We start from the raw sequence: 26,468 nt of genomic DNA, 5'->3' as shown, positions 1-26,468 counted from the left end.
CCAGTCCCCCCTCCAACATGACTCTCCCTTCCCACCCCCAAGAGCCTCTCAGCCCCTTCCCCTCCCCCTTGCAAACGCCAGACCCTGGGAGCTCTTGCGTCTATTCCAAAGGGTGGGTGGAAGGAAAAGCCCCTTTCGGCTCCGGTTTGGCTGCAAGTCAGCGAGGCCGGGAAGGCACGCCCTCCCCTCTCACTGTGGAGGAAGCAGGGCAGGCTGGCGTCTGGCGGGAGCTGGCAGGGCAGTCCTGTACACGCGCGTGCTCCCCAGCTCCTAAGGAGTCCTTGGGGAGCCATGGCAGGCGCCTCATGCTCTTCCATCTTGAGGCAGCATCGGCGGAGCCGTCCGGCGTCGGGCAAGAGCCGGCAGGGCAGTCCTGCGCACGCGCGCACTCCCCGGCTGCTAAGGAGTGCTCCTTAGCAGCCGGGGAGTGCGCGCGTGCACAGGACTGCCCTGCCGGCTCCCGCCCGATGCTCTTCCCTCTTGAGGCAGCATCCCCGAGGACTCCTTAGGAGCCGGGGAGCGATGCTGCCTCAAGAGGGAAGAGCGTTGGGCGGGAGCTGGCAGGGCAGTCCTGCGCACGCGCGCACTCCCCAGCTGCTAAGGAGCGCTCCGGACGGCTCCACCGATGCTGCCTCAAGAGGGAAGAGCATGAGGCGCCTGCCATGGCTCCCCGAGGACTCCTTAGGAGCCGGGGAGCACGCGCGTGTGCAGGACTGCCCTGTTGGCTCCCGCCAGACGCCAGCCTGTCCTGCTTCCTCCACAGTGAGAGGGGAGGGTGTGCCTTCCCGGGCTCACTGATTTTCCGGCGTATAAGACAAAAAATCTTGAAAATCATCTCAAAAGTTGGGGGGTCATCTTATACGCCCAGTCGTCTTATACACCGGAAAATACGGTACTAAAAATGATGAAATACTGTATGTGCATTAAGTTTCTGCAAAGTTTAAAGTATTTATTTTCACTACTAAGTTTAGTCTCTGCTTATGATGAGTCTGTATGAGTGACAGAACCTGGCTGAACTTGTTTTGGCTTACAGGCTAAATAAGGTCATATCTAACAGGGATAATCTAGGATGCAGCTGTGGATCACATCAAATAATTAAAGGATCTAAACAATCTTATGCCATCTAATTTCAGCCCATTCCTACACATCACCTCTCCAATTTCATTCCTTTCCTTGTAGTGGGTTCAGCAAAGGGCTCAGATTTGTCAATGGTTTCTGAACAACTGAGATTACTTTCTTATTGTAACAACTGAACCTGAAATAGTATGAGAATAAGATGGACTATTAGAGTGTGTTCATCAGCCCTTAAGTGCTCTTTTTTGTAACTGAAGAGGAACATTGTAAGGTATTTTGAAGGCTATATAGATCAACTTCATAGAGGACATATGAGAATATCTATAGTAGGCATATTTCTTTATGCTACAATGTACTACATGTTTACTACCTAAAAATAAACACTAATAAGAAGTTGTCTGTGAAGAGTATTCCCTACCGTGCAATAACATTACATATTGTGACAAATGTCTTCCTCAAGTGGTTAAATTGGTATACAGTTCATTAAGTAAATGAGATTTTCTTTCTTTCTTTCCTTCTAGAACAATGGGATTTGTCCATTGAGTAAACAGATGCTCCCAATTTATAAACCTGTATCTTTCAGATTGAAATTAGGATGGCTTAATTTAAAGAGAAAAAGAAACTACACCTATACATGACCACAAAAGCATCATACAGAATTGCAAGTTCTTGTGTCAGCAAAAGAAATATATGATGGGCCCCAATGGCTGAGCCTTATTTGGTCTTAGCAACAAGGCTACTATAAGTTATTAGCCTTACAACATAAAAGTAATTCAAGGAAAGTAATGAGTTGATGCCTGGCTTCATTTTCCCTCTGATTGAGCATCACCTTCCAGTGTCGAGAACAAGTACCAATCACTCTTCTTAATGTGAGACAGAATGGGGCTGGGCAAGTGTAGGCATGCAGAAGCTTGCTACAAATTAAACTGCAAGTTTAACCATCTATCAAGTTATTCAGTCATCAGCATCCAGGCTTTTAAAATGCAGTTTGGGGAAAGCCAAAAAAACATTGTCATGAGGCTTCCTTTTGCTTAATCCCTTCTCTGGTCTTTAGCTTGTTGGTTGGGCAAATTGTAGATAATTTGTTGTTGTTGTTGTTGTTAGCTGCGAAGTCGTGTCCGACTCATCGCGACCCTATGGACAACATTCCTCCAGGCCTTCCTGTCTTCCACCATCTTCTGGAGTCCATTTAAGCTCACGCCTACTGCTTCAGTGACTCCATCCAGCCACCTCATTCTCTGTCGTCCCCTTCTTCTATTGCCCTCGATCTTTCCCAGCATTAGGCTCTTCTCCAGTGAGTCCTTCTTTCTCATTAGGTGGCCAAAGTATTTTAGCTTCAAGATCTGGCCTTCTAAAGAGCAGTCAGGGTTGATCTCCTCTAGGACTGACCGGTTTGATCGCCTTGCAGTCCAAGGGGCTCGCAGGAGTCTTCTCCAGCACCACAGTTCAAAGGCCTCAATTCTTTGGCGCTCAGCCTTTCTTATGGTCCAACTTTCACTGCCATACATTGCAACTGGGAAGACCATAGCCTTGACTATACGCACTTTTGTCGACAGGGTGATGTCTCTGCTTTTTAGTGTGCTGTCTAGATTTGCCATGGCTTTCCTCCTGAGGAGCAAGCGTCTTTTAATTTCTTGGCTACTGTCCCCATCTGCAGTGATCTTGGAGCCCAGGAAAACAAAATCTGTCACTACCTCCATTTCTTCCCCATCTATTTGCCAGGAATTGAGAGGGCCGGATGCCATGATCTTGGTTTTCTTAATGTTAAGTTTCAACCCAACTTTTGCACTCTCCTTCTTCACCCGCAACAAGAGGCTCTTTAGTTCTTCTTCACTTTCTGCCATTAGAGTGGTATCATCTGCGTATCTTAGGTTGTTGATATTTCTTCCAGCAATCTTAATTCCAACTTTTGATTCATTGTAGATAATACTCTTTTTAAAAAGCATGACAGACCCATTGCAAAAACCAGTACATCCTATAATGCAAGGGTGTCAAACTGCCGGCCCATGGGCCAGATGCATCATGCCGAAACCGTGCCCACCCCATTGCCAGCAATGGGGAAAAAATTTGCGATATGTCAAGACACGTCATGTGATGTTGCAAATTTGACACCCCTGCTATAATGCACTCACTGATGATAAAAATCAGGAAAACAAAATTAGCGCCCAAAGCTTTTGGCACACAAAAGTAGCTTTCTTCGTCAGCTTAAATCTACTATCTATGTAACATAGAAGTGGTGTCCTCTCATTGGACTATGTATTTTTAGCCTGTGTTTAAAACCTATACTAAATATATATATATATTTAAAATAAACAGTTCAGGTGTTCTTTTAAAAAAATGCTAAACCCATGTTTAAAATGAGAGTGCCACATTCTTTATTTTATTTTATTTTTTATTTGTATCCTGCCTTTGTTATTTTTATAAATTACTCAAATCCCCTCAAGTGTCCATTTGTAACATTCAAAGAATTTCAATTCCTAATAGTTGGTTCATTTTCTATGGTGCTATGGTGATGCCATGTGGTTGTAATAGTCTGTTGATGCTTTCTGAAATGTTTTTAATGTATGGCAGTGTTATCCATTTCACAGGTTGCATTGATTGTGCTGTAGCAGTTTAAATGGTCAGGCACTTTTTGATAAAGTTGTATGAGTATCGATTTTGTTGGAAGATGTTGTATAGATGATTTGTTTCCTGAATAAACCATGCATACTGTGTGGATGTTCTCTAAAACAAAACAATTTCAATGTTAAAACAATGGTAATTTAGTGGGGAGGGAAGAAAAAAGGCAGATCACAACCTAGGTTATGGGTTCACTTGTGGATTCTAAAACTCATGCCTTCAATAAGCATATTCTTTCTTGTACCATGTGAGTTTTATTTAATGTTTCCTAGGTATGATATAATGGTTGTCTTTAGTCTGTTTTTATTTTTTATTTTTTTATTTTAATTCCATTTATAACCCGCCCTTCACTGAAGACTCAGGGCGGCTTACAAGCTTAGCAGTAGCCTTCATTCTGTGTGTACGCCTGCTTATTAGGGCTTTCATACACCCCACAAGCGGCATTATTACAAAGTCAGCTTAATTGCCCCCAACAATCTGGGTCCTCATTTTACCTACCTCGGAAGGATGGAAGGCTGAGTCAACCTTGAGCCTGGTGGGATGCGAACCTGCACTAATTGCAGGCAGCTGGTGTTACTTAAGGAGGCATTAGCCCACTGCTCCACCAAGGCTCTTTTTAGTATTAGAACTGTTATATATTATTGTAAACTCTGAGCTCCAGTCTTCTGAATGATGTCAAATCTCGAGGTGTATATATGTGATTGAGATCTGCTTTCCTGATCACAGGAAATTTAGTGTTTCTCAATTTTGCAGCATATTTCTACATATGTGTGGGAAAATGCTGTAAAGCAATGTTTCAAATGGTTATTGCTGCTCACAAGATTCCTCAAGGAAATCTTCTAGAGGAACCATAATGTCATAATATTTCTCCTTCAGAAGCAAACCACTTTTCAGAATTGATTTCTTTCCTTGTCTGTTTCTATCAACAAGTTTGCTTTTTCAGATACATGAGTTAAAATATTACAGAAAGATGGTAGAGAAACACACCCACAATAGAATGTAAGATGGTAATAAGCCAGTTTAAATTTACATATCAGTTATTGTTGCAAACCTTATCATAATTGGAAGAAGGGTGACAAAAATGTAGTAGACATGAAACATTTCAGCATATGCTTTGATTTCCCCAGCCGCTCAAAAAATGTATAAGGTATTCAGATGGATGGACAGACGACAGACAGACAGACAGACAGACAGGAAGAATTTTTTTTCATTGTTCAAGTATTCATTATTTGAAATCAATCACAGTAATTAGCAATTCAGAATACTTATTACAAAAACTTTTTAACGATGAATTAATTGGGTTTCTTTGTGAGCACTTTGTGTAAATGTTGGTTGCATTTAGAGATATATATATGTATAGTTTCCCTAATGTTCTCCCAGTTACAGTCTGTTTAAGTTGTAGCATTAGAAGTTCTAGTTGTTCTTTAGTAAACTCATAATGATTACCTATGCTGATATCCTTATATTCTCCTCCTTACATTCTGGCCTTACAACTTCAGCTCTATGTGGAGGGGATGTTAGAGGACCCAGTGGAACTATCCTGTCTCCTGGTTATCCTGAACTGTACCCAAATTCATTGAATTGCACATGGACTGTGGATGTAACACATGGAAAAGGTATGAATTTACATTTCATTTAATCATGCTTCATATTATGCACTCTAAATGTTATGCTTAAGTGTTATCATTTGAACTGTCAATAGTAGCAATTTTTTTTAAAAAAAAAAAGATATTGAAACTGGTTAGTAGTTTCATTTAGTTCAGGGATCCCCAATCCCTGGTCCGTGCACCAGTACCGGGCTGTTTAATGCCAGCAACTGGGCCACACAAACAAGCAAAGCCCCATCCGTGGGATGCAGGCAGCACACAAAACCACACACCCTCCGGTCCACAGAAAAACCTCTTTCCACGGAACCGGTCCCTGGTGCCCAAAAGGTTGGGGATCCCTGGTTTAGTTTACAGTTTAGTTCAGTTTAGATTTTAGTTTAGGCAAAGGCTTAACATTAACATTTACTTTTAGTTTGTAAATGAAAAATAGTGACTTTTAGCCCTATTGTTAAATACCTTCAAAATGCAGGATAATAAATAAAAAAAAACTGGTTTCAGTAAAGATGAGAGAGACGAAATAGATGAAGTCTCTGAGGGCAAGAATAAAATAAACCTTGCTTAATTTTCTGAGCCTATGGTTGGAATGAAATGTATGAGTTTAATCAGTGATATAATTGGTTTCATGTTAACTATGTGAGTCTAATTTTATTTTTATAATAGGAGTGCAGTTCACCTTTCACACCTTCCATTTGGAAGATCATCATGACTACCTACTAATCACTGAAAATCGCAGCTTCACTCAACCGCTAGCACGCCTGACTGGTTCAGAACTTCCATCTCCAATCAATGCTGGTCTCTATGGAAATTTCAGGGCTCAATTGCGCTTTATTTCTGACTTTTCAATATCATATGAAGGATTTAATATTTCTTTCTCGGGTAAGAGCACAAAACAAGTTGGTTTTTTTTTTAGGTTGAAGAAAATGCGGTAGTTACCTCAGAGAGAGTGACAAAGATGGAGCAGGGTGAGAAGGTGAAATCCAAATATTAACTTTTTTTCTGATTTTTTTTTCTTTTTAAAAATGCATTTTGCAATTACTTTTGATGTTACTTCCATTACACAGATCTCAGTATGTCTGTTTTACTGGTGTTGAAGAAAACTGTAATTAAAGTAAAGTATGTTATGTAACAGGAACATCACAGCACATCAGAGTGGTTTCAAGACCAATGGCAAGACATAATATTTCAAATAAACTCATAAGAAAATAGATCTTTTTTTCAGGGTGCACAGCTTTTTGGATAATCACTCATTGATAGCCGCTATTAGAATCATAAACATGACTCTCCCAGATTCTGTTGAACATGTTTGAGGATGATTATAAGCTTCAACTGAATTGCTATTACTTATTTGAGCAGGCATGTAGTAATGGGAGTATCTGAAGGTTAAACTTATCTTCAGGTTCATATGTGTGATCTATAATAAGATAGCAATACTTAATGATTTGGCCTGAATTAGATTTTTTGTTTGTCAGAAGATGAAACTTTTTAAATGAGATGCTGATTTACTTTTTTATTTCCATATTAGAATACAATCTGGAACCTTGTGAGGACCCTGGGACTCCTCAATTTGGAAGTAGAATTGGATTTAACTTTGAAGTAGGAGATACCCTTACTTTCTCCTGTTCTTCTGGATACCGCTTAGAGGGAGTTTCAGAAATCATCTGCCTTGGTGGTGGCCGAAGAGTGTGGAGTGCACCTCTGCCCAGGTGTGTGGGTACGTGGTCAACTGCTTTCATTTGCTTGTATGTGTAGTCATTGTCCATAAACTTGCAACTATACAGCATGTCTGAGCATGGTGCACACCTATTAGTTTTGATACAATACAGTGTTTACATTTTTCCATGTCTTTTCACTTTGATTTGTCAGGAATTTCTGGTTTAGTATGAAGTCCAATTTTGAGTTTTAATATTCAACTGTTCTATATGACTTTTCCTTTGTTTATCCATTTCTACCTTAAGGATGTGTTTAACATGTAGTTTTGAAAAAAGTATCAAAATATCAGCTGTCACTTTTGTCTTTGTTGCAGAAGTACAGATGTTCTACAAATTTGTTTGTATGGAATTTCTAGTGTCATGAGAGAAGAATATTCAGAAACAAATAACATTTTCAGGATCAAAGCCAGACCTGTCAACTGTAGAACAATCTTTCCATTTGAAATGAATTATATAGCTATGCAGGATGCTAGATTGTCCAAGGCAGTTTCTTGAAAGTGGAGAATAAATTAAAAGTAGACTATAGCCAAAATTATCCTGTTTCCAAATTCTTCATTAGATGTCTGAGACAGCATTGTCAATCTTCTAATGAAATAACTCAGAAATTAGCATCTAATAAATCCAATCTGAAAATATTTAGAAACATCTCAAGTTTTGGTTATCATTCTTATATCCAACCGTATTTAATTAAAAAAAATCTAAAAGAGTTTGACTGTGTTTATTATCATTCATTTTGCATTATTCTCCCTTAGAAACAATATATTATTTTCAACTGGACATAATATATATTGCCACATTTAATATTTGATCTTTCTTATACCTATAAACCTCTGTCTTTGTCTCTCTCTCTTGGTGGGGTTGAGCCTTTTTCATTTTCTCACTACAGTTTTTTTCATCAAGAACCCTTCAGATCAGTTTCAGTAGAAATGTCTGGAAGCCTACTGCTTCTAAAATGAATGACATGAAGGGTATTAGACTTAAGTAGTGGGTAAGAACTGGGGAAAAAAGGTGGTAGGTCCTGCCACAAAGGTCTTGTGATTCCTGTAACATATAATAATAATGGCACTAATCCAACCCCTCTGCTCAGTATAAAATTCTGTTTAATTTCTTCTTCTGATTAGTTCTCTTTATAACAGTTTAAAGTAGGTTGCATTTTTAATCCTAAAATCCAATCTGTCTCTTATAATAACACCGTCTTTATGTTCTGGTTCACTGTTTCCCTTCACATTTTTAAACATGCTCAACATGGAGAAAAACTGCTTCGCCTTCTTTAACTATCAGAGTAATATAGCTTTCAATTTTTTTTCCCCATTAATAGCTCTCTCGCCTGAGCCTCTAAAGAATGGCCATTGAACGAAAAAATAATAATTTTAGTTTCTTTGATTAAACTATGTGGAAACATAGATCAAATGTATAGAAAATCCAGACACTTATATAATTTGATTGGGTGAAGTATGAAAATACTGATCAATTTGGAAACAGTTCATACCAAATGATTCCAAAACATATTTTAATTGACAAACAAGAAAATGCAGCTGATAAAATGATAATTCTCTCTAAATATCATCTCTAGGCAGAAGACCTAACAGCCATGTTTCCTATACTTAGCCTTGTGAATATACTATATGTAACATTCTCATTAGTATTTTAAAATAAATATACCACACAGAATTAATGTTTGGAGGTTCTTTTTCCTCTGTGAGAAAACTGCTTCTTGAGATAATTAGTTTGTTGAGATTTTTTTGTTTTTTAAAAAAATAAAAGTGCCCCTCTCTTCCTAGAATAAGGAAAGGTGGCTATAAATTGGCACAAAGTAGTTAATCATCAGTTGAAAGGAAGAGGCAGAGAATAAGGAAGAATATCTTCATTAGCAAACTCTGTCAACAAACAACAAGATGCAAAACAGGTTTTCAGTTCACAAATAGATAGTATTCAGAAGTGGCTCAGACACCTCCCTATTTGACAGGAGTATAGAAAGGAGAAAAAGGTACAGTGGTACCTCAGTACATTTTAATGGGTTTCAGGCAGTACTGAAAAGGACAAGTCTCAGGCAAACCACGTGACTCACCACATGACCCTTTGTTTCATCTGAGAAAAACTTTCTGCCTGTCCTTTTTCTATGTTAGCAATCTTCCCAGCATAGCTGACTTCCTGTCTATCCTCTGTGGCTGTACCCCTTCTTTTGCAGTAACCTTCCCAGCATGGCTGACTTTCTGTCTATTCTCTGCAGCCATCACCCTCTTCCTTTCACAGTGTGTTGAGTATTAAACACCAATTACTGGGACAACATTTTTGCATCAAAATGCATTGAGTACCAAATTTGACGAGTTTTGAAGCAATTTTGTACCAAGATACCACTATATAGCACAAGATTTGCAAGATTGTTAATATAGCCGATCTTATTAAATGTAGTTTTAGCTTTCTTCTTGAGTTGATTTCCTGGTATATCTAATGGGGTGGACAGGTGTGGTCAAAATAATTAAACCGGTACAGCGTATATAAAGAACAGGTGGAGTGTCAATCACATGATTTCAGCAGGATCTTGGGTTCTTCTTTTTTAACATGGATGTTTTGACATAGATGTTTGAAGGCTAGGCCTGATTATTGTCTATCAGAATGTAAGGAAAGTCAATGTTTCTAGCATAAACACCAAAAAACAAGAAAGAATTTTAAATAACTATGGGCTTCTCTTGAAGCAACCTTGCAAGCATTTCAGGAAAATGAAATGAAATAAAAATGTTTTAAGGAGAGGCGTTTTTGCTTAGGCTAATATGCTTTCAGAAGCATTATTAAGAAAGGGAGGCATCCAGATTATATACCTACATACATGCAATGATTTTCACAACACTACATGTTTTTACTGGAGTGACCAAAATAAATGATATCCTAATTTTAGTGAGGAGTTTGAGTGAGGTGGCATTCTAGATCCCTGACTTTCCAAACTTCTCATTGCCCTTCATTGTATTAATACTACTATCATTATTATAACCAGATATTTTCATTACCCTCTTCTTTCTTTTAACTATACTGAAATTCATAAGGATAAATGACACTTCTCCTGCAGTATAATCCCATTTCGTTTAATGAAGTATTCTCTAAAGTCATCCTTAATGTAGTTTCTGTGTGAAATTGCTTTCTTTTCTTTATCCCTTTTTCACTATCACTTTTGAAATACAACTCTTTCTTACCTATCATTATTTCTGCCATTTACCCCTTTGATTAATTCTATTGAATCAACATTTTTTCCCCCAATTCTGTACATCTCTCCCAAGGAATCACCATTTCTTCTTTATTTCTGTTTTCATAAATGTCCATAAAAATAAATAAAAGGAAAATAAAACACAAGGGACATAATGTAAAAGAAAAAGATGAAGAAGAATTTGAAAATGAACATGTTTTTTGTTCCTTATGATTATATCTATCAGGAATTTTACATTGACTGGGCAGGACAGTTATTAATTTACAATTTCATGTATGTTTTCTATTGAGTTACACACTGAACTCTGTTTTACCTGCAGCTGAATGTGGAGCTTCTGCCACCACTAACGAAGGAATATTACTGTCCCCCAATTATCCCCTCAACTATGACAACAATCATGAATGTATTTACAGCATTCAGGTGCAAGCAGGGAAGGGAATTAATATTTCTGCCAGAACATTCCATTTAGCACAAGCAGATGTTCTTAAGGTATGTTCGATTTTGGGAGGGATGCATTTTTTTCTGAAAATAGGTGCCATTGATCAGGCTATCATAAATTATTTCAAGTTAAATTATCAAGGAAAAGTAAAATAAATTTTGTTTCCTTTTTATTTTAAGTAGCTAAAAACAAATGAGATTTTTTTTTGTCGTGGATTTGGGCTGTATAAGTGTGAATCTCTGTGAATGTACACCTGTATAATATATTAATAGCAATTTATATAGGTAGTCCTTGACTTATAATAGTTTGTTTAGTGACTATTCAATGGTACAATGGCACTGGGGAAAAAAAAGAGACTTACGGCTGTTTTTCACACAACTGTTGTAGTATCTCTATGGTCACATGATCAAAATTCCGATGCTTGGGAACTGACTTGTATTTACGACAGATGCAGTATCCCAAGGTCATGTGATCATCTTTTGTGACCATCTGATAAGCCAAGCCAATGGGGAAACCAAATTCACTTAACAGCCATGTTACTAACTTAACAACTGTAGTGATTCATTGAATAACTGTGGCAAGAAAGATTGTAAAATGGGGCAAAACTCACTTAACAACTGTGTCACTAAGCAGCAGTAATTGCAGCCAGTACAATTTCTTCTGAATTTGCTCGTAAGGATTTATTCAAGGAAAGTATGCTGCTGGACAACTTAGGGACTCAAATATTTTATGGATTGTCTTTTTGAGTCTATATATCTGTCTAATAATTAACATTAAAAAAGATTACATTACCTAGAGAAAGGAAGATTTGGGATGTATTAAGGATAATTTGAAATAACAGAAGTAATATCTTTCTTCAGAAATATGTGTTAAAGGTTTTGGTAGAACTTGCAAGAGAATTCTAAGTTATATTAAAAAACAACAACAAATGATTCTTCTTTAGATTTAAGGTGCAATTGATTTAAGAGTCTAGGACAGTATTTGTCAACCTCAACAACTTTTAAGTTGGGTGGATTTTAACTTCCAAAATTCAGAATTCCCCAGCCAGTAGGGAATTCTGGGAGTTGAAGCCCATCAATCCTAAAGATGTTAGAGTTGAGAAACATTGGTCGAGAAAAATGCAGAGCATTATGCAGAAATAAAGCATGTCCAATTAAGTATCAAAGTACCTTTCTTCACAGAATTACTCCATTTTCAATCTGTGGAAGTGAATTCTGACTAACCTTATCCAGTCTCATGAGCTGAACTTTAACTGAATGTATATTTTTTGTGTGTATGCCTAGGTATAGTTATATTTCAGTCTTTCATTCTTCCCGAATGCTACTGTAAGCATTTTTATCATAAAAAAAATCAGTCAGTCATCAATCAATCAACTGATCAACCAGTGAAAGATTATATTGGTCTCTGTTTAAAACAGAGTGGATAATGTATAAGGTATCCTCAAATATATCCTTATTCTGGTCATTGCTTTTCTTTATTTGCTTTCTTTGTTTGATATCTGAAGATGTAATGGAATTAAAACTTGCTTTGAGTTGTGAGATCAAAACAGGTGGATTATTAAAATGAAGGTGTTAATTGGATGACATCTGCACACTTTTCTGTAAAATAAATGCATCGGTTTATGGCACACTAACTCCTGGATTTAAAGCAGAGGTGTCATTGTTCAGTTATTTAAAAACTCAGTTTGATGAAATTTAACAGCCCAGACAGGGGGTTGAATTTGGAAAATATAGTCCTGGACGCATATTGATTTCAGGAAGAGGCTGCATCATTTCTGACGCTCAGCAGTACAGCTAGTCCTTGACTTATCACCACAATTAGGACCAGAAGAAAGATGTACAGTGGAGAGGATTGACGTGAAGAAATCATGCAGGAGAGAAAAAACAAACAAACAGTGGGTTAAATCTGGGTGCCAGTTGAGGACTAATTCGGCACCGTCCACCCTGGAATCTAGAGGAAGAACTGCTTTAAGCCTGAGATTCTACCTATGCTTTCCTGGGAATATAGGTCCCATGGTATTTCAAGAATCCTTTCCTCTGAGAAGTTTCATGCATACTGAAATTATGTACAGAAGTAGTTGTTGCTTAATATAGTGTGTTTCACAAGTAACTGCTATGCTTGCATGCTTTGATCATAAATATGTGGAACCACACGAGGGTCAATCTTTGACTGCTCTGACTTCTGCAACTTGGAATAGGTCAATAAACAGGCATGAAAGGGTTTATAGCGCTAGTCTTTATTGTGATCACCTAGAACAGACATGTCAAACTCGCGACGTCATGTGGCGTTGTGCGACATATCGGAACTTTTTCCCTTTGCCGGAAATGGGATGGGCACGGTTTCTCCATTACACTCCGGCCTGCGGGCCGGCAGTTTGACACCCCTGACTAGAATAACAGGATCTCAAAAGCCTCTTTAAGTTTCTCTCTGTTGCATCTTATACTAAAGAAAATCAAGATGGGGTTATTTTGAGTTTCTTTCTCCTACTTCCCTCTTTCTAAAGACATTATTATCTTTTCTATAAGTCCCACTTTGATTCATTTATTCCTTTCCTCTTCTCAACATTCATCTCCACATCACTTTATAGGCAAATGTAAACTATCTCTTGAAATTTGGAAAAGTTATTAGAGCTTTTGCTAAATTAATGCCTTTAAAAAAAAAAACACCTTAGCATCTACTGGTAGTAACTATATTTTTATAACATAATAAAGTAAAAACTCTCTCTCCCTTTCTCTGCCTCTCTTTCTCTCCTCTGTATGTTGTATGAACTCAGCATATCTGGCAGTGTATAATTTAGTGTATTAGGTGAAACCATAAAAAGGGTTAATTTAGTAACCAAGTTAAGTATATGAAGTGCACACAATCCTTATCTTTTTAAGAATTTCGTATGTTCCCCTCATTTTCCAAGGATATCTGCAAGGGAGTGGAAATTGTTTAAGATAATAAATAAATTGGTACTTCAAAGCTAACCAGCCAGCCTAGATATCTAATTTGCATATAGATTACAATGTCCTTTAGACTTATAGCTAGTTTGTTTGTTAGTTCCACTGCAGTCATTTGCTTTGTTTTGATATCAGTATATGAATTAGTAAACTGTTTTCATAGAAATAAACTTCAGAGGCTCTTTTCATATGACTTGAAAAGAGAAAATGAGGGCCATCATTAAAATGCTGACTGTCAATGTAAATAGCTGTTTACAAATCATGTGCTGGAGTGGAAGTCCTACCATTGTCATTTTTTTAAAAAAAAAGTAATTTAGCATTTTTTTAAAAAAGTACTCAGAATCTTGAGGCAATACTCAGTGTTATCAGACTAAGTAAATTCAGCAGTCCTGATCTATCTTAGTGGAAGTTTTGTGTTTACTCTGTTTTCTGCTTATTGAAATTACCTAAAGTCAATTTGCTTTTCAGATATATGATGGAAAAGATAATACAGCACATTTGCTGGGTGCATTTACTGGAGCTTCTCTCAGAGGACTAACACTGAGCAGTACTTCAAATCATCTTTGGCTTGAATTTAATTCAGATGCTGAGGGTACAGACGAAGGATTTCAGCTTGTATATACCAGTAAGTATTTCAGAAAATAAAATAAAGAATCAAGTAAGAAATTATCCTGACCTTTATTTTACTGTGGTGGCTGAGTAGTTAGAATACAGTATTGCGGACTGACTCTGCTCACTGCCAGGAGTTTGATCCTGACCATCTCAAGGTTGACTCAGACTTCCATCCCTCCAAGGTCAGTAAAATGAAAACCCAGGTTATTGGGGTAAATATGCTGACATTGTAAATCACTCAGAGAGTGTTGTAAGGCACTATGAAACAGTAGATGAGTCTAAATGCTACTGCTGTTGCTATATACATGATAAAAACAATGCACTCCAAGGTAATCAGAAATAATATTGAATATATATTATTAGAAAGAGCTGCACAATATGTCATCCAAATGTATGCCCAAGCTACTGACTATTAACAATAAATATATTTTATTTTATTTTTATTTTATTGCATTTATATACCGCCCTTTCCCTGAGGACTCAGGGCGGTTTACAGGGAGTTAAAAATCAAACATACAAAAGTTAAAAACCAAGTTAAAAAAATATTAAATCAACCCTGTACTATTTATTAAAAACCCCAATTAAAATAATTTTCTCCTCAGCCTGGGCCCGAGAGCTCAAAGAGCCAGGTCTTCAGGCCCCGGCGGAATGATCGGAGGTCGGGGGCAGTCCTCAGCTCCACCGGCAGCTGGTTCCAGAGGGCAGGCGCTCCCACTGAGAAGGCCCTATCCCTGGGTGTCACCCGCCGGCAATCTCTTACCGGCGGAACCCTGAGCAGACCCTCCCTGTGGGAGCGCACTGGGCGAAGGGCGTTTGATGCCGGCAGCAGGTGTTCCCTCAAATACCCCGGACCCAGGCCATGTAGGGCTTTATAGGTAATAACCAGCACCTTGAATTTCACCCAGAGGGCAACTGGAAGCCAATGCAGCTCGCGGAGTAGAGGTGTTACATGGGAGTATCGGGAAACCCCCATTACAACTCCCGCAGCCGCATTCTGCACCAGTTGAAGCCTCCGAGTGGTTTTCAAGGGCAGCCCCATGTAGAGAGCGTTACAGTAGTCCAAACGGGAGGTCACAAGCGCATGAGTAACTGTGCGTAGGGCGTCTCGGTCCAGATAGGGACGCAACTGGCACACCAGGCGAACCTGTGCAAAAGCCCCCCTGGTCACGGCTCCTATGTGATCTTCAAAATTGAGCCGTGAATCCAGGAGGACGCCCAAGTTGCGAGCCCTATCAAATATATAATACATTGCTGTTTGTGAAGGTAAACATCGGGTGGTCAAATTGTCCAATGGATGGTCAAAAGGTCTGGCTTGGGATAAAGAAGTCTCTTAAACGTTTTTTTATCAGTTTTATCAATCTCTCTTCCTTTCATCATCGACTCAAAATATTATAGTAGTAACAAAACCACTACGCCAGGAACTTTGCAGCACTCTAGGTAGTTTAGAATATCAGCATTATTTGCATATTGCTCCCAACAATCTGCCTCCTCATTTTACCAACATCAGAAGAATGTAAAGCTGAGTCAACTTTGAGTCTGTCAGGATCGCACTGCAGACTGTGGGCAGAGTTAACCTGCAATATGGCATTCTAACCACTGTTCCATCAGGGCTCAAAAGCTAATTAGCTACAAAGAAACAAATGATTGCATTAACCAGCCTACTTTTAAACTACAATCTATGCTTTGGCGGGGAATCTATCTTGGAAACACTGTTGATTTTCTTTCTTTCCTTTCATAGGTTTTGAACTTTCTCACTGTGAGGATCCAGGTGTTCCACAATTTGGATACAAAATCAGTGATCAAGGCCATTTTGCTGGCAGTACTATCATTTATGGATGTAATCCTGGTTACACTCTCCATGGGAGTAGTCTTCTAAAATGCATGACTGGAGAAAGGAGAACTTGGGATTATCCCCTGCCATCTTGTATTGGTAATCAGTTTCTTGTTATCAGAAATATACCTCTATCACTTTTGATGAATGAATGAATGAATGAATGAATGAATGAATGAATGAACGAACGAACGAATGAACCTTTATTGTCAAAGTACAACCATGTATACATTGAGATTGGCTGAGCCTCCCTGATCAATCAGAAGAGAGCTGGAAGGGACCTTCAAGGTCTTCTAGTCCAGCCCCCCGCTCAAGCAGGATATCCCATACCATTTCAGACAAGTGACTGTCCTGTCTCTTCTTAAAAACCTCTAGCAATGAAGCACCCACAACTTCTGACGGCAAGCTGTTCCACTGGTTAATTGTGTTAGGAAGTTTCTCCTTAATTCCAGATTGCTTCTCTCCTTGATTAGTTTCTATCCATTGTTTCTTGTTTTGCCATCTGCTGCTATGGAAAATAAGTTGACCCCCTCTTCTTTGTGGCAGTATATGGATACTGGAATACTGCTATCTTGTCCTCCCTATCCTTCTTTTCTCTAGACTAGCTTTGCAAAGGAGTACTTTTATTTTATTGTTCTTCATTTGGTGAACTTTTTTTCTTTTCTCTCAAAACAATGTTGTGATGTAGATTATACAGAAGAGACGATGATTGATCAAGTCCCAACTGACGTTTCTGAATAAGAAAGCATTTCAATCAGGTTTTTCCTAATTTTACTGATAAACTCCATCGTAACCATGGAATAGCAATGCACACACATTAAACACACACACACACACACACACAAATCATGTTTAAAGTATGGAGGAGATTCTGAAAATTGTTGTCCTAGAACATTAACTCATTTTGTCTCTTCTTCATTCCTCTTTTATATTCAAACATTTATTTTATTTTATTTTTAAAGTAAAAATACCAAAAAAAGAAAAACAAAGAGAAAGAGTTAGAAAGAGAGGAAAGGGATAACTAAAAAAAACATAGTGAGTGCAAGCAACAAGAACAAACTATCAAACAAAGGAACTTCTGACTTTCTTTGAAACAAATAAAAACCTATAAATCAATGGCCATTTGAACTAGAGTGAACCATAACAAAAAGTACTTCTATCATCATAAATCAGATCTAATCATCAAAACCCAGTTAAAATCTCTTTTTTTCAGTTGAAATTAAAGCATCCAAGATTTACATTGTTCTTCATTATTTCTTTCAACAGTTAAAGGCATTGAATGATTATATAAATAAAGGTTAGATTCCCTTTCTTTTCTCTTCACCTATTGATCCCAGTCTAAACTGGAACAGTATATACTCTGCATATTACAAGTAGTTCTCACTTAATTGGGACCAGCAACTCCATTGCTAAGCAAAGCAATTATTAAGTGCAACATCACAGCATTACCAATCTTATACTATCAGTTCCGACTGCAGTATTAAACAAATTCCCACAGGTCATTGAGTACTTACATCATTAATTGGCAATTTCCTGTAGGCTTCTCCATTGATTTTGCTTTTTTGGAAGCCAACTGGAAGGGCATAAGTAGCAATCATTTGACCATGGGGCACTGGGGCCATCATAAATGTGTGCTGGTTGTTAAGCACCAGGATTGTGATAGGGTCGCGATGGGTCAGACACGACTTCGCAACTAACAACAACAAAGCACAGGGATGCTGGGATAGTTACAAGTTACAAGATCAATCATGAATCTCCTTTTTCAGTACCCTTGTAACTTAGCATGGTTGCTGAATGAAGCAGTCAGTAAGTGAGGACAACCTGCTTTTCAACCCAGAGGTGATGTTATAATAAGTTTGGAATGAATCTCCTCCTATTCTACATATTTTAGCTGCTGCAGAAACATCATAATCAATATTTATCAGAAATAATTACCATTTTCCACTTTGTTTTCCCCAGCTGAATGTGGAGGTCGTTTTAAAGGAGAATCTTCAGGGAGAATCTTGTCCCCCGGTTATCCCTTTCCTTATGATAATAATCTGCGTTGCATGTGGATAATTGAAGTAGATCCAGGAAACATTGTCAGGTACTCCAGGACAATCTTCATTGATAGACTGAGAAAAATATATATATTTTGAAATACAAAAACTAAGAAATGTGGCTGGAATGCATTTATTAGTATAAATTTTGCCTGTTATTCAGAATTTAAGCTGTTATATTATTTGGGGAAACAGCAACATAAATATAAACATAGCTGGGATACTGCTTGGCAGGTAAAGCATAGTAGTTGCTTTACCTACTACATTATCTGTTGGGCTAAAATGACTTACAGCAGTTTTGAGTAACCAAATATTTGTCCCAAATCTTTACGGAGTAAGATAATTGTAGGGTTGGGGCTGAGTTGATGGTTGATAAAGGGCTGATGGTTGTTTGGAATCTCTAAGATGTAATGGATGCATTCATTGCTTTACTTTGCCTTCCTTATGACTCCTAGTCTAGCAGTGCTAACAGATACAGAGGTCATTGCACCTGTACGGAAGCCTCATCTGACATTTCCGTTCAGTGCCAGAAGAAACTTTGGTGCATGCACTGCATGTACACCAAATATTTTCTTATATCAGATCTACATAATAAGACTTCAAATCAAGGCATAAAGACCCATGGAGGAGAATCTTTATCTCAGTAAAGAAAACAATGCTGTTCACACTATGTAAAGTACCTTGTGCACCTAAGACACAGGCCTCTTTATGTAGATCTTTTAAGATCTTAAAAGATGTAGTGTCTTTCTCCCCTGCATGATCTCGTCTAAGCTGTAACTCATACCATAGATTTAGTTGCGATTATTTTATCTATTTCTTTATTTGAAATAGACATTAATATTTGATGTTTTTTTACAGCCTCCAGTTTCTAGCATTTGATACTGAAGCATCACATGATATTCTACGTGTTTGGGATGGTCCACCTGAAAATGACATGCTGTTAAAAGAAATCAGTGGCTCTCTTATTCCAGAAGGCGTCCACAGCACTCTCAACATAGTGACAATACAATTTGACACAGACTTCTATATCAGCAAATCTGGATTCGCCATTCAATTTTCAAGTAAGTTGATATATATGTGTGGCTCTGACTGATTCAAAATCTAGATTTTCAAAATGTTGGAAAAATTCCTTCTAGACTGTAGATTAATCAGTCAATGTCTGGCTGTCTAGTTTTCTTCCTCCCTTCCACCCTTTGTCTACACAAGACATAAAGATCAGGGCTGTGTAAGCTCAGGACTAAAGTATGTTATAATTCATACACTGTAAAAGAAAAAGTACAACTCCTCAGTCCCACAAGTTAGCACTTTTAACAGAAGGGATCTGGAGATATGCTCTTGTAGGATATGGCAAGCTAGGCAGACTTCCTCAGACATAAGGGGTCCCAGAAGTTATTGGCTCTGCCATATACAGTGCTTTAAATGGGTTAACCAGCATGTTGAATTGCACCCAGAAGCATAACAGTGGTATAAATCCGGGGAAAATGTGGACTTTCCACTGACACATTACCAGAGGTCCTGCCCTAACTTGTAGTGAACAAGTCTAGAACAAGAAGAGAGGTTTTCTTGGTGGTAGCCCCTATGTTATGGAAAACATTATCCCTAATGTATAATTGGCTCTTATCTATCTTTCTGCCTTTAAGGCGGGGGACAGGGACAGATACAGAGAGGCCAGGGCAAATCTCAGAAGAGGCATTAGAATGGCAAAACAACAATACAAACAAAAGGTGGAGAACCATTTAGCGAACAACGATCCGAGGCAAGTATGGCAGGGACTGCAGCACTTAACCAACTATAAGGGCAGCATGAGGAGCATGGCAAACACCGATGTCTCGTTGGCTGAGGAGCTGAATATCTTCTTCACCCGCTATGAGGTTAAAAGACCAGACCCCGTAGCCTTTGCTGGCCAGCCTTCTGACTCTCACCCACTCACCCTGTGTGAACACAAAGTGAGAGCTGTATTGAAGGCTGTGAATCCCAGCAAAGCTGCAGGCCCAGATGGGGTGCTGGGGATACTGGTCAGGAATTGTGCCAATCAATTAGCAGGGGTCCTGACAAGGATTTTTAACATCTCCTTGCAAACGGCATGTGTACCATCGTGCTTGAAAGCAGCTACCATTGTCCCAGTCCCCAAGAAAACTGCAGTTGAGTGCCTGAATGACTACAGACCTATTGCATTAACGTCTGTAGTCATGAAATGCTTCGAAAGATTGGTTCTCCAACATCTTAGTAAATGCCTCCCACTGGATTTAGATAAACATCAATTTGCCTACAGGGGAAATAGGTCGACAGACAATGCCATAGCTACTGCTTTACACTCTGTAGCAAGTCATCTCGTGAAGCCTGGAAGTTACGTCAGGATGCTTTTTGTTGACTACAGCTCGGCTTTCAACACCATTTTTCTGAGCATTCTCATCGAGAAGCTGACTGACTTGAAATTCTCCCCCGCCATCTGCGATTGGATTCAAGACTTTCTTAGGGATCGGTTACAAACAGTGAGGGTCGGCTCTGCTTTGTCCACCCCCCTGAAGCTTTGCACCGGCACGCCACAGGGCTGTGTGCTTAGCCTTTACCTGTACTCTTTATACACTTATGATTGTGTATCATCTGACCCATCCACTGTGATAATCAAGTTCGCAAATGATACAATTGTGGTGGGTCTTATTACAGGTGGGGAAGAGACAGCATATAGGGCAGAGGTACAAAAACTATCCATATGGTGTAGTAACAACAACTTGCATCTAAACATCAGCAAGATGAAAGAGATGGTGTTAGACTTCCGGAGAAAAAAGAAGGAACCTGCCCCACTTCACATCGGAGAGAACTGTGTAGAGAGAGTTTCCTCCTTTAAATTTCTGGGAGTCTACCTCTGTGAAGATCTGACCTGGAAAGTTAACACAACTAAGGTGGCTAGAAAGGCCCAACAGAGGCTTCACTTTCTTAGGGTCTTGCGGAAGAACAGGGTAGAACAACAGCTAATGAGAGAGTGTCCTCTCGTATGGTATTGTGGTTTGGTATGCTGGTCTGACAGCCGTGGATAGGAAAGTATTACAGAGGGTAGTGAGCACAGCACAAGACATTGTGGGCTGTTCCCTGACACCACTGGATGACATCGCCAGGGCTCGTTGCCTTGGAAGAGTGAGGAAGATTCTCAGGGATGACTCACACCCTGGACCGTATCTCTTTACTCTCCTACCATCCGGTAGGAGATATAGGAATATAGCCAGCCGTACCAACAGGCTGAAAAATAGCTTTTATCCGTGGGCTGTTAGGCTTTTAAATGGGACATAATCTTATGCAGAATTGACTTGGGAGGCCAGTGTGTGGTGTAGTTGGTTCACATAGTGTGGTGGGATGGAGGGTTTGTTGTCACTGTGTGTTGGGGGGAGAGAGCACGGGGGGAGGCTCAGCTAATCTCAATGTACACATGTTGTACTTTGATAATAAAGGTTTATTATATTTATTATTATATTTATTATATTCATTTAAGAAATCACTTAAAATTATCCCACTTTGGTGGTCTTTAAGCTCTAGGACAGGGGTGTCAAACTGCAGACCCACAGGCCGGACATGTCATTGGGAAACCATGCCCACCCCATTTCTGGCAATGGCAAAAAAGCTCCGATACATTGTGTGACATCATGTCTGCTCTAGGATGAGTGGGAATGTCCATTTATGATAAAAATGATGGGTGGAATTATTGTTGTCAATGCTGCAAGGAATTTGGCTGAAGCCATTTCTACTTCCTTTTCAGTTGTCACAGTATGGGAGGACGGATGTGTGCTTTTGTAGTTAGACAAAACAATAAATTGTCCTGTGGGAACCAAGGGCATTGCTGCCTGGATTTTGTAGGGCTGAGCCTTCCATTAGAAAGCCCACCAAAGTAGTTAATTGGGGAATGTGATTTATGACATGATGCTGGAGTGGGACATTCCACTTTACAACATTGTAACCTTTGACAGGGAACTTCAGTCTTGGTTTCACTTGGTTTCACTTTTGATTGTGCCGATAATTTGTAGCCAATAAATATGTTCTTTAAGGAAACTTTCTGCCTTGGAGTTATGTTTTTACTGATCTCATCTATCGGAACCATGACAACTGCATTGTTTTACTTTGAGATATTTTATTTTTGATTTGCTCATGCGCATGAGCCAGAACTGGACTTCTTGGGGCAGTCTGTCAATGTTTTAAATTAAAATGAGTTAAGTAATGCAAGTTTTGTTAATTAGGTCTTGTCAAATTTCCCAAGCCATAAAAGCTGACATTGAACAGTTTACTGGCCTAATATTAAAATTAACACTTTCAAGATAAAGTTAGTTGATATATTAGTTGGTCTTTTATATGATCTAATTTATTCCAGATTCTCAGATTTCTTTTTGATGAACAAAACTGTATTTTATGAAATTTCAAAAAAAGTGCTTTCTTCAACTAACTCAAATGCAATATCATAATATCAAAGAACAAGTCTACTCTGCCACAATTTCTCTTTATCTTTCTTATTAATCCACTGTCCTTTGTTAATTCTTTCTTTTTCATTAAACTTATTTAAAGTTAACATTTGATTCAGAGGAAGTACAAAATGCTCAGTATGTGGCCAGAGTGAAAATTGGTATGATTCAGTAGCTTTGATTGTTGACAATCAAACTTCCTTGAAGATTCAGATTGCTGAATTTGTCTTCCCTATCTCATGAAAGACACAAAGAAATATATTACTTGGGATACTTTGGAACAAACTGTGCAGCAGTTTTGTGTCAATCAGTCATGTCCCAGGTTTGTGCTGCCAATACAATAAAATAATTGCGAGTCTTTTAAAGGAAGCAAAATTAGCAGAAAACCCAGGTTGAGTAGATATACTGATTGCTAAAAGGATAGCCTTTAATGGTTCTCTAAGAACTCACTTTTTAAATCTAACTCTGGCTTTCTTTTTTTGCCAATCAAGTTTCCAGATCAAGGCCTTTAAATTGCCAGATAGGCCTCCCTTCACTCCAATACATATTATTTGAATTGAAAGAGGCCATCTAGCCATCAGTGATCCAGAAAAACCAAACCATTTGTAATCATTATGTTGTTGCCCTGTTAGTTCTAGTCTCTGTATTTGCTCTGAAAACTTTGTCTTCAGTTTGGTCTGGATTCCTCTTTCATCTGGGTTCATCTGCTTTAAGTAGAGTGACTTATCCAGTTTTGTAGTTAATGCTTGGCTATCCAGGCTTTCAGAAAACTATCTTTGTTGATCTTCCACGTCCTCTATGTTAGCATCACTATCTTGCTCATACAGTAATATACTTCTAATGTTGTAGGCTCTTTTAATGAAGTCAGGAGTTGAGTATTAAGTTTTCCCATAGTTTGTTATTGGTCCTTAGGGTTGTTTGCCATAGTAATAGTTCCTTGTACTTTTAAAGTTGTCGGTTCTTTAGATAGAATCAAATTTTTGGTATTAGTTTTTTTTCAATATCTTGTTGTACCTTGTGTTCCACTGTCTCAGTAGTAATTTGTTCCGGTTTTGTTATATTCTGAGTTGTACATTCTTTAGTTGAAGTCTGGATTACAGTTTGTAAATTGGAGTTGGCACTTAAATTTTCCAGTCTGGAGATAAACATCTCGGAAACTTTATGAATTGTTTCTAATATGAGCTTATAGTCAAGTGAGGTTTGTGGCTGATCAGTCTCCATTTTGAAATAGTAGTAAATAGTCCTTAGTGGAGGCTAATTTTTAAACAAAATCAGTATATGTTCAACTCCACAAGTCTTAAGTTCACCTCCAGCTGTTTCAAGTTTTTATCTTTAGCTGATAATGTCAAGGGCAGTTCCAAAATTAACAGATTTATTTGCCAAAAATATTCACTTGCTATATCAGGTTTGGCCACAAGATGTCCTCAGTGTACTTAAAATCTTTTTCAGACAGAGTAAATTTATCAGTATTGAGTCCTTTTTAAGTAGTTCTTTTTTTCTTTTTTCTCCCTTTTTTAATCAGATATACAGAATAATCAATTTCTGTAAGAATAGGAGTTTTGGGTCACCAGAAATAGAAAGGAAGTAAGTTGTGTTAAATAGTATTATTCTGTTCAAGGTTTCCTTTTTTTTCTCCCAACGTGATCAGGGGCCGCCATTAAGGAGGGTAGGGAGATAAGGGCTCCCTTCCCTCTCTCTTCGCAGGGGGAAGCAAATTCAAGAAGCTTTTAACAGGAAAAGGTAGACAATTAGGAAAGGAAGAAGGCAATTCTTACATGCTTTCACGTGAAGAAGGCAATTTTCAAGTTCTTTCAAGTGCTTTGTTGTAATTTTGGTTTCAGCAGGAAACGGCTAAAGGGATGGGCCATGGGAGTGGCCGATCGTTTCTTTATCGGTTTGGAGAGTTGCTCCAAGATGGCAGGATGGCCGCCGCCCTTCTACCACCACCCAGAGAGTCCTCTCCCCCACTCATCACCCCTCCAGGGCGACTTTTGACCTCTTTACAGGGGTCCCCCGGCAAAAGAAATCCAGACGACATGGAAAACGCATCTGGCTGCACGGCGATCCAGAACCGGAAGCCATTTGCTTGTACATTTTTAATGGAAAATTAGAAAAGAATAGAACAAAACAGAATACTAGTCTCATCATGACTGTAGATGCTCAGTTGGAATTAGCAGATCTGCATAAGAATAATATGATACATATTTAGCAAACTCTAAACTTTGGTTTTCTAAACTCAGATATTCCACTACTATAAAGTGAAAAACAGTTCAATCAACAAGTGTGTTTGTATGTATCTGCCAAAAGGTTAGGGTGGTGGATGTAACCATGAGATTACTGCTTTGTACTTGACGAGCAATGCACACAAAAAAAGGTGGAGCTTTCAACTGTTACAGTTGTGAGTTGATTTTTCTTAAAAAATATATACCTTATGGATCTTCTTAATTTAAACTTTGCTTTTTTGCCTTCCATTTCTGCAGCCAATTTAATTTCTATATTGAATAAGGTTAAAAAGTCAGAACTGTTCTGATTAAACTGGTTAGCCCTGGTAAAATTGATGAAATGGATGAGATAAGAAGATGTTGCTCACAAGACTGCTGAGATTTTCAGATATTACATGTGAAGTGGGGTGGAGGGTATAAAAAAGTACAATAATTCACTGAATAGGGAATGGTGTTGAATCTATGGATAGAACCTTTCAAAGGAAATGATTGAGGATTAGTCTTGGGGAAAATGTTTAATATTTCATTTTAATAACTGTGACAGTGGATAAAGCAATGTATTCATGCAATTTTGTAATGGCATAAAGTTGGGAGTCATTGTTGAGAAAGATAGTGCTGGGAGATTAGGCAGATAGAACTTCTTAGAATACAGTAATTGAAAAGGATAAAATTTCATCATACAAAGTACTTTAAATGGAACTTTTTCTCCTCCTCTGTCTGTAATTGTATTTTGGTGATGATAGAAGTATAGGAGACACTGGGATTTATCCATCACAGAATGAGAATCATGAATGTGAAGTTGCTACAAACAAAGTAAATATTATTCTACAGCATATTAAATGAGTAATTCCAGAAAGTGTGAGAAAATTTCAGTGGTACTATGCAAAACATTATGTGTTTAGTTCTTGGTAGTAAAGAGAAGAAGGGAAGGATGGAAGGAAGGAAAAAGAAAGAAAGAAAGAAAGAAAGAAAGAAAGAAAGAAAGAAAGAAAGAAAGAAAGAAAGATTTTGATAAATAACAACTGTCATTATATTATATTCCATTTTACGGTTTTGCATTGTAGCGCACAGCCATGGGATTGTGGAGCTCCACACCCTTCAGCTAGTTTCGCCCTGCCAGGGGAGCCTAAATAGGTCAGATGTCCCCCCAGCGAGGCAATGAAGAGAGAGGGGTGCTCTGATGAACATGGAATGATGGTGGTAAATCCGTTCAATATGGGGGAAGCCTTCTAACCCAACAGTAGAAAGGCTAGGTGCACACCAGTGTCTAGCCCAAGCTACTTGCAGCCAAAGTCCAAGAGCACAAACTAGAACAGTGAACAGTGTGCTTGAAATTAGTGAGAGTATCAATCTTTGCTCTTCTATTTTGTAACTGATTCCTTGGGAAAGATCCCCAAAGTAAGAAATCCTCTGAAAGTAAAGGGAGGGAACTACACCCCCATTCCTTCATAGATGGAAGTGGCAAATTAATTTTTTAAGGGGAAAAGAAATATATTGAAATGAAATATATAATCCTATAGTCTGGATAAATCTAGAAACTAAGAAAATTGTGTTGTTTGGATTCTGAGATTGGCTGGTTTGACAAGGCTAATCATAGAAGCTATGGCACTGATGAAAGATTATTTGGAGGGGGGAGATAATATGGATATTGTATGCTTATTCAAAAATGACAGGAAACCACATCTAATATCTACTCTTGAAAGATCTAGCCTGGAATATCAGAGACCTCC

General features: G+C 38.4%; 1 protein-coding gene across 1 annotated transcript in view; it reads left to right on the top strand.

The window, feature by feature from the left end:
- The window catches only part of CSMD3 (CUB and Sushi multiple domains 3), a gene marked incomplete at its 5' end in the record, with an annotated part of 537,637 nt that overhangs the window by 301,758 nt on the left and 209,411 nt on the right, over positions 1–26,468 (top strand). The window contains 8 exons of the mRNA XM_083360336.1: positions 5,193–5,309; positions 5,961–6,176; positions 6,823–7,011; positions 10,528–10,697; positions 14,058–14,214; positions 15,940–16,131; positions 17,992–18,118; positions 18,930–19,132. Of these exons, the coding sequence (XP_083216462.1) occupies positions 5,193–5,309; positions 5,961–6,176; positions 6,823–7,011; positions 10,528–10,697; positions 14,058–14,214; positions 15,940–16,131; positions 17,992–18,118; positions 18,930–19,132 (1,371 nt within the window). The remainder of the gene's footprint in view (positions 1–5,192; positions 5,310–5,960; positions 6,177–6,822; positions 7,012–10,527; positions 10,698–14,057; positions 14,215–15,939; positions 16,132–17,991; positions 18,119–18,929; positions 19,133–26,468) is intronic.

The sequence above is a fragment of the Vipera ursinii genome (assembly GCF_947247035.1).
Source record: "Vipera ursinii genome assembly, chromosome: 3".
NCBI classification, from domain to species: domain Eukaryota; kingdom Metazoa; phylum Chordata; class Lepidosauria; order Squamata; family Viperidae; genus Vipera; species Vipera ursinii.
Note: the sequence above shows the minus strand (reverse complement) of the source record. Positions and strands in the feature narration are given on the sequence as shown.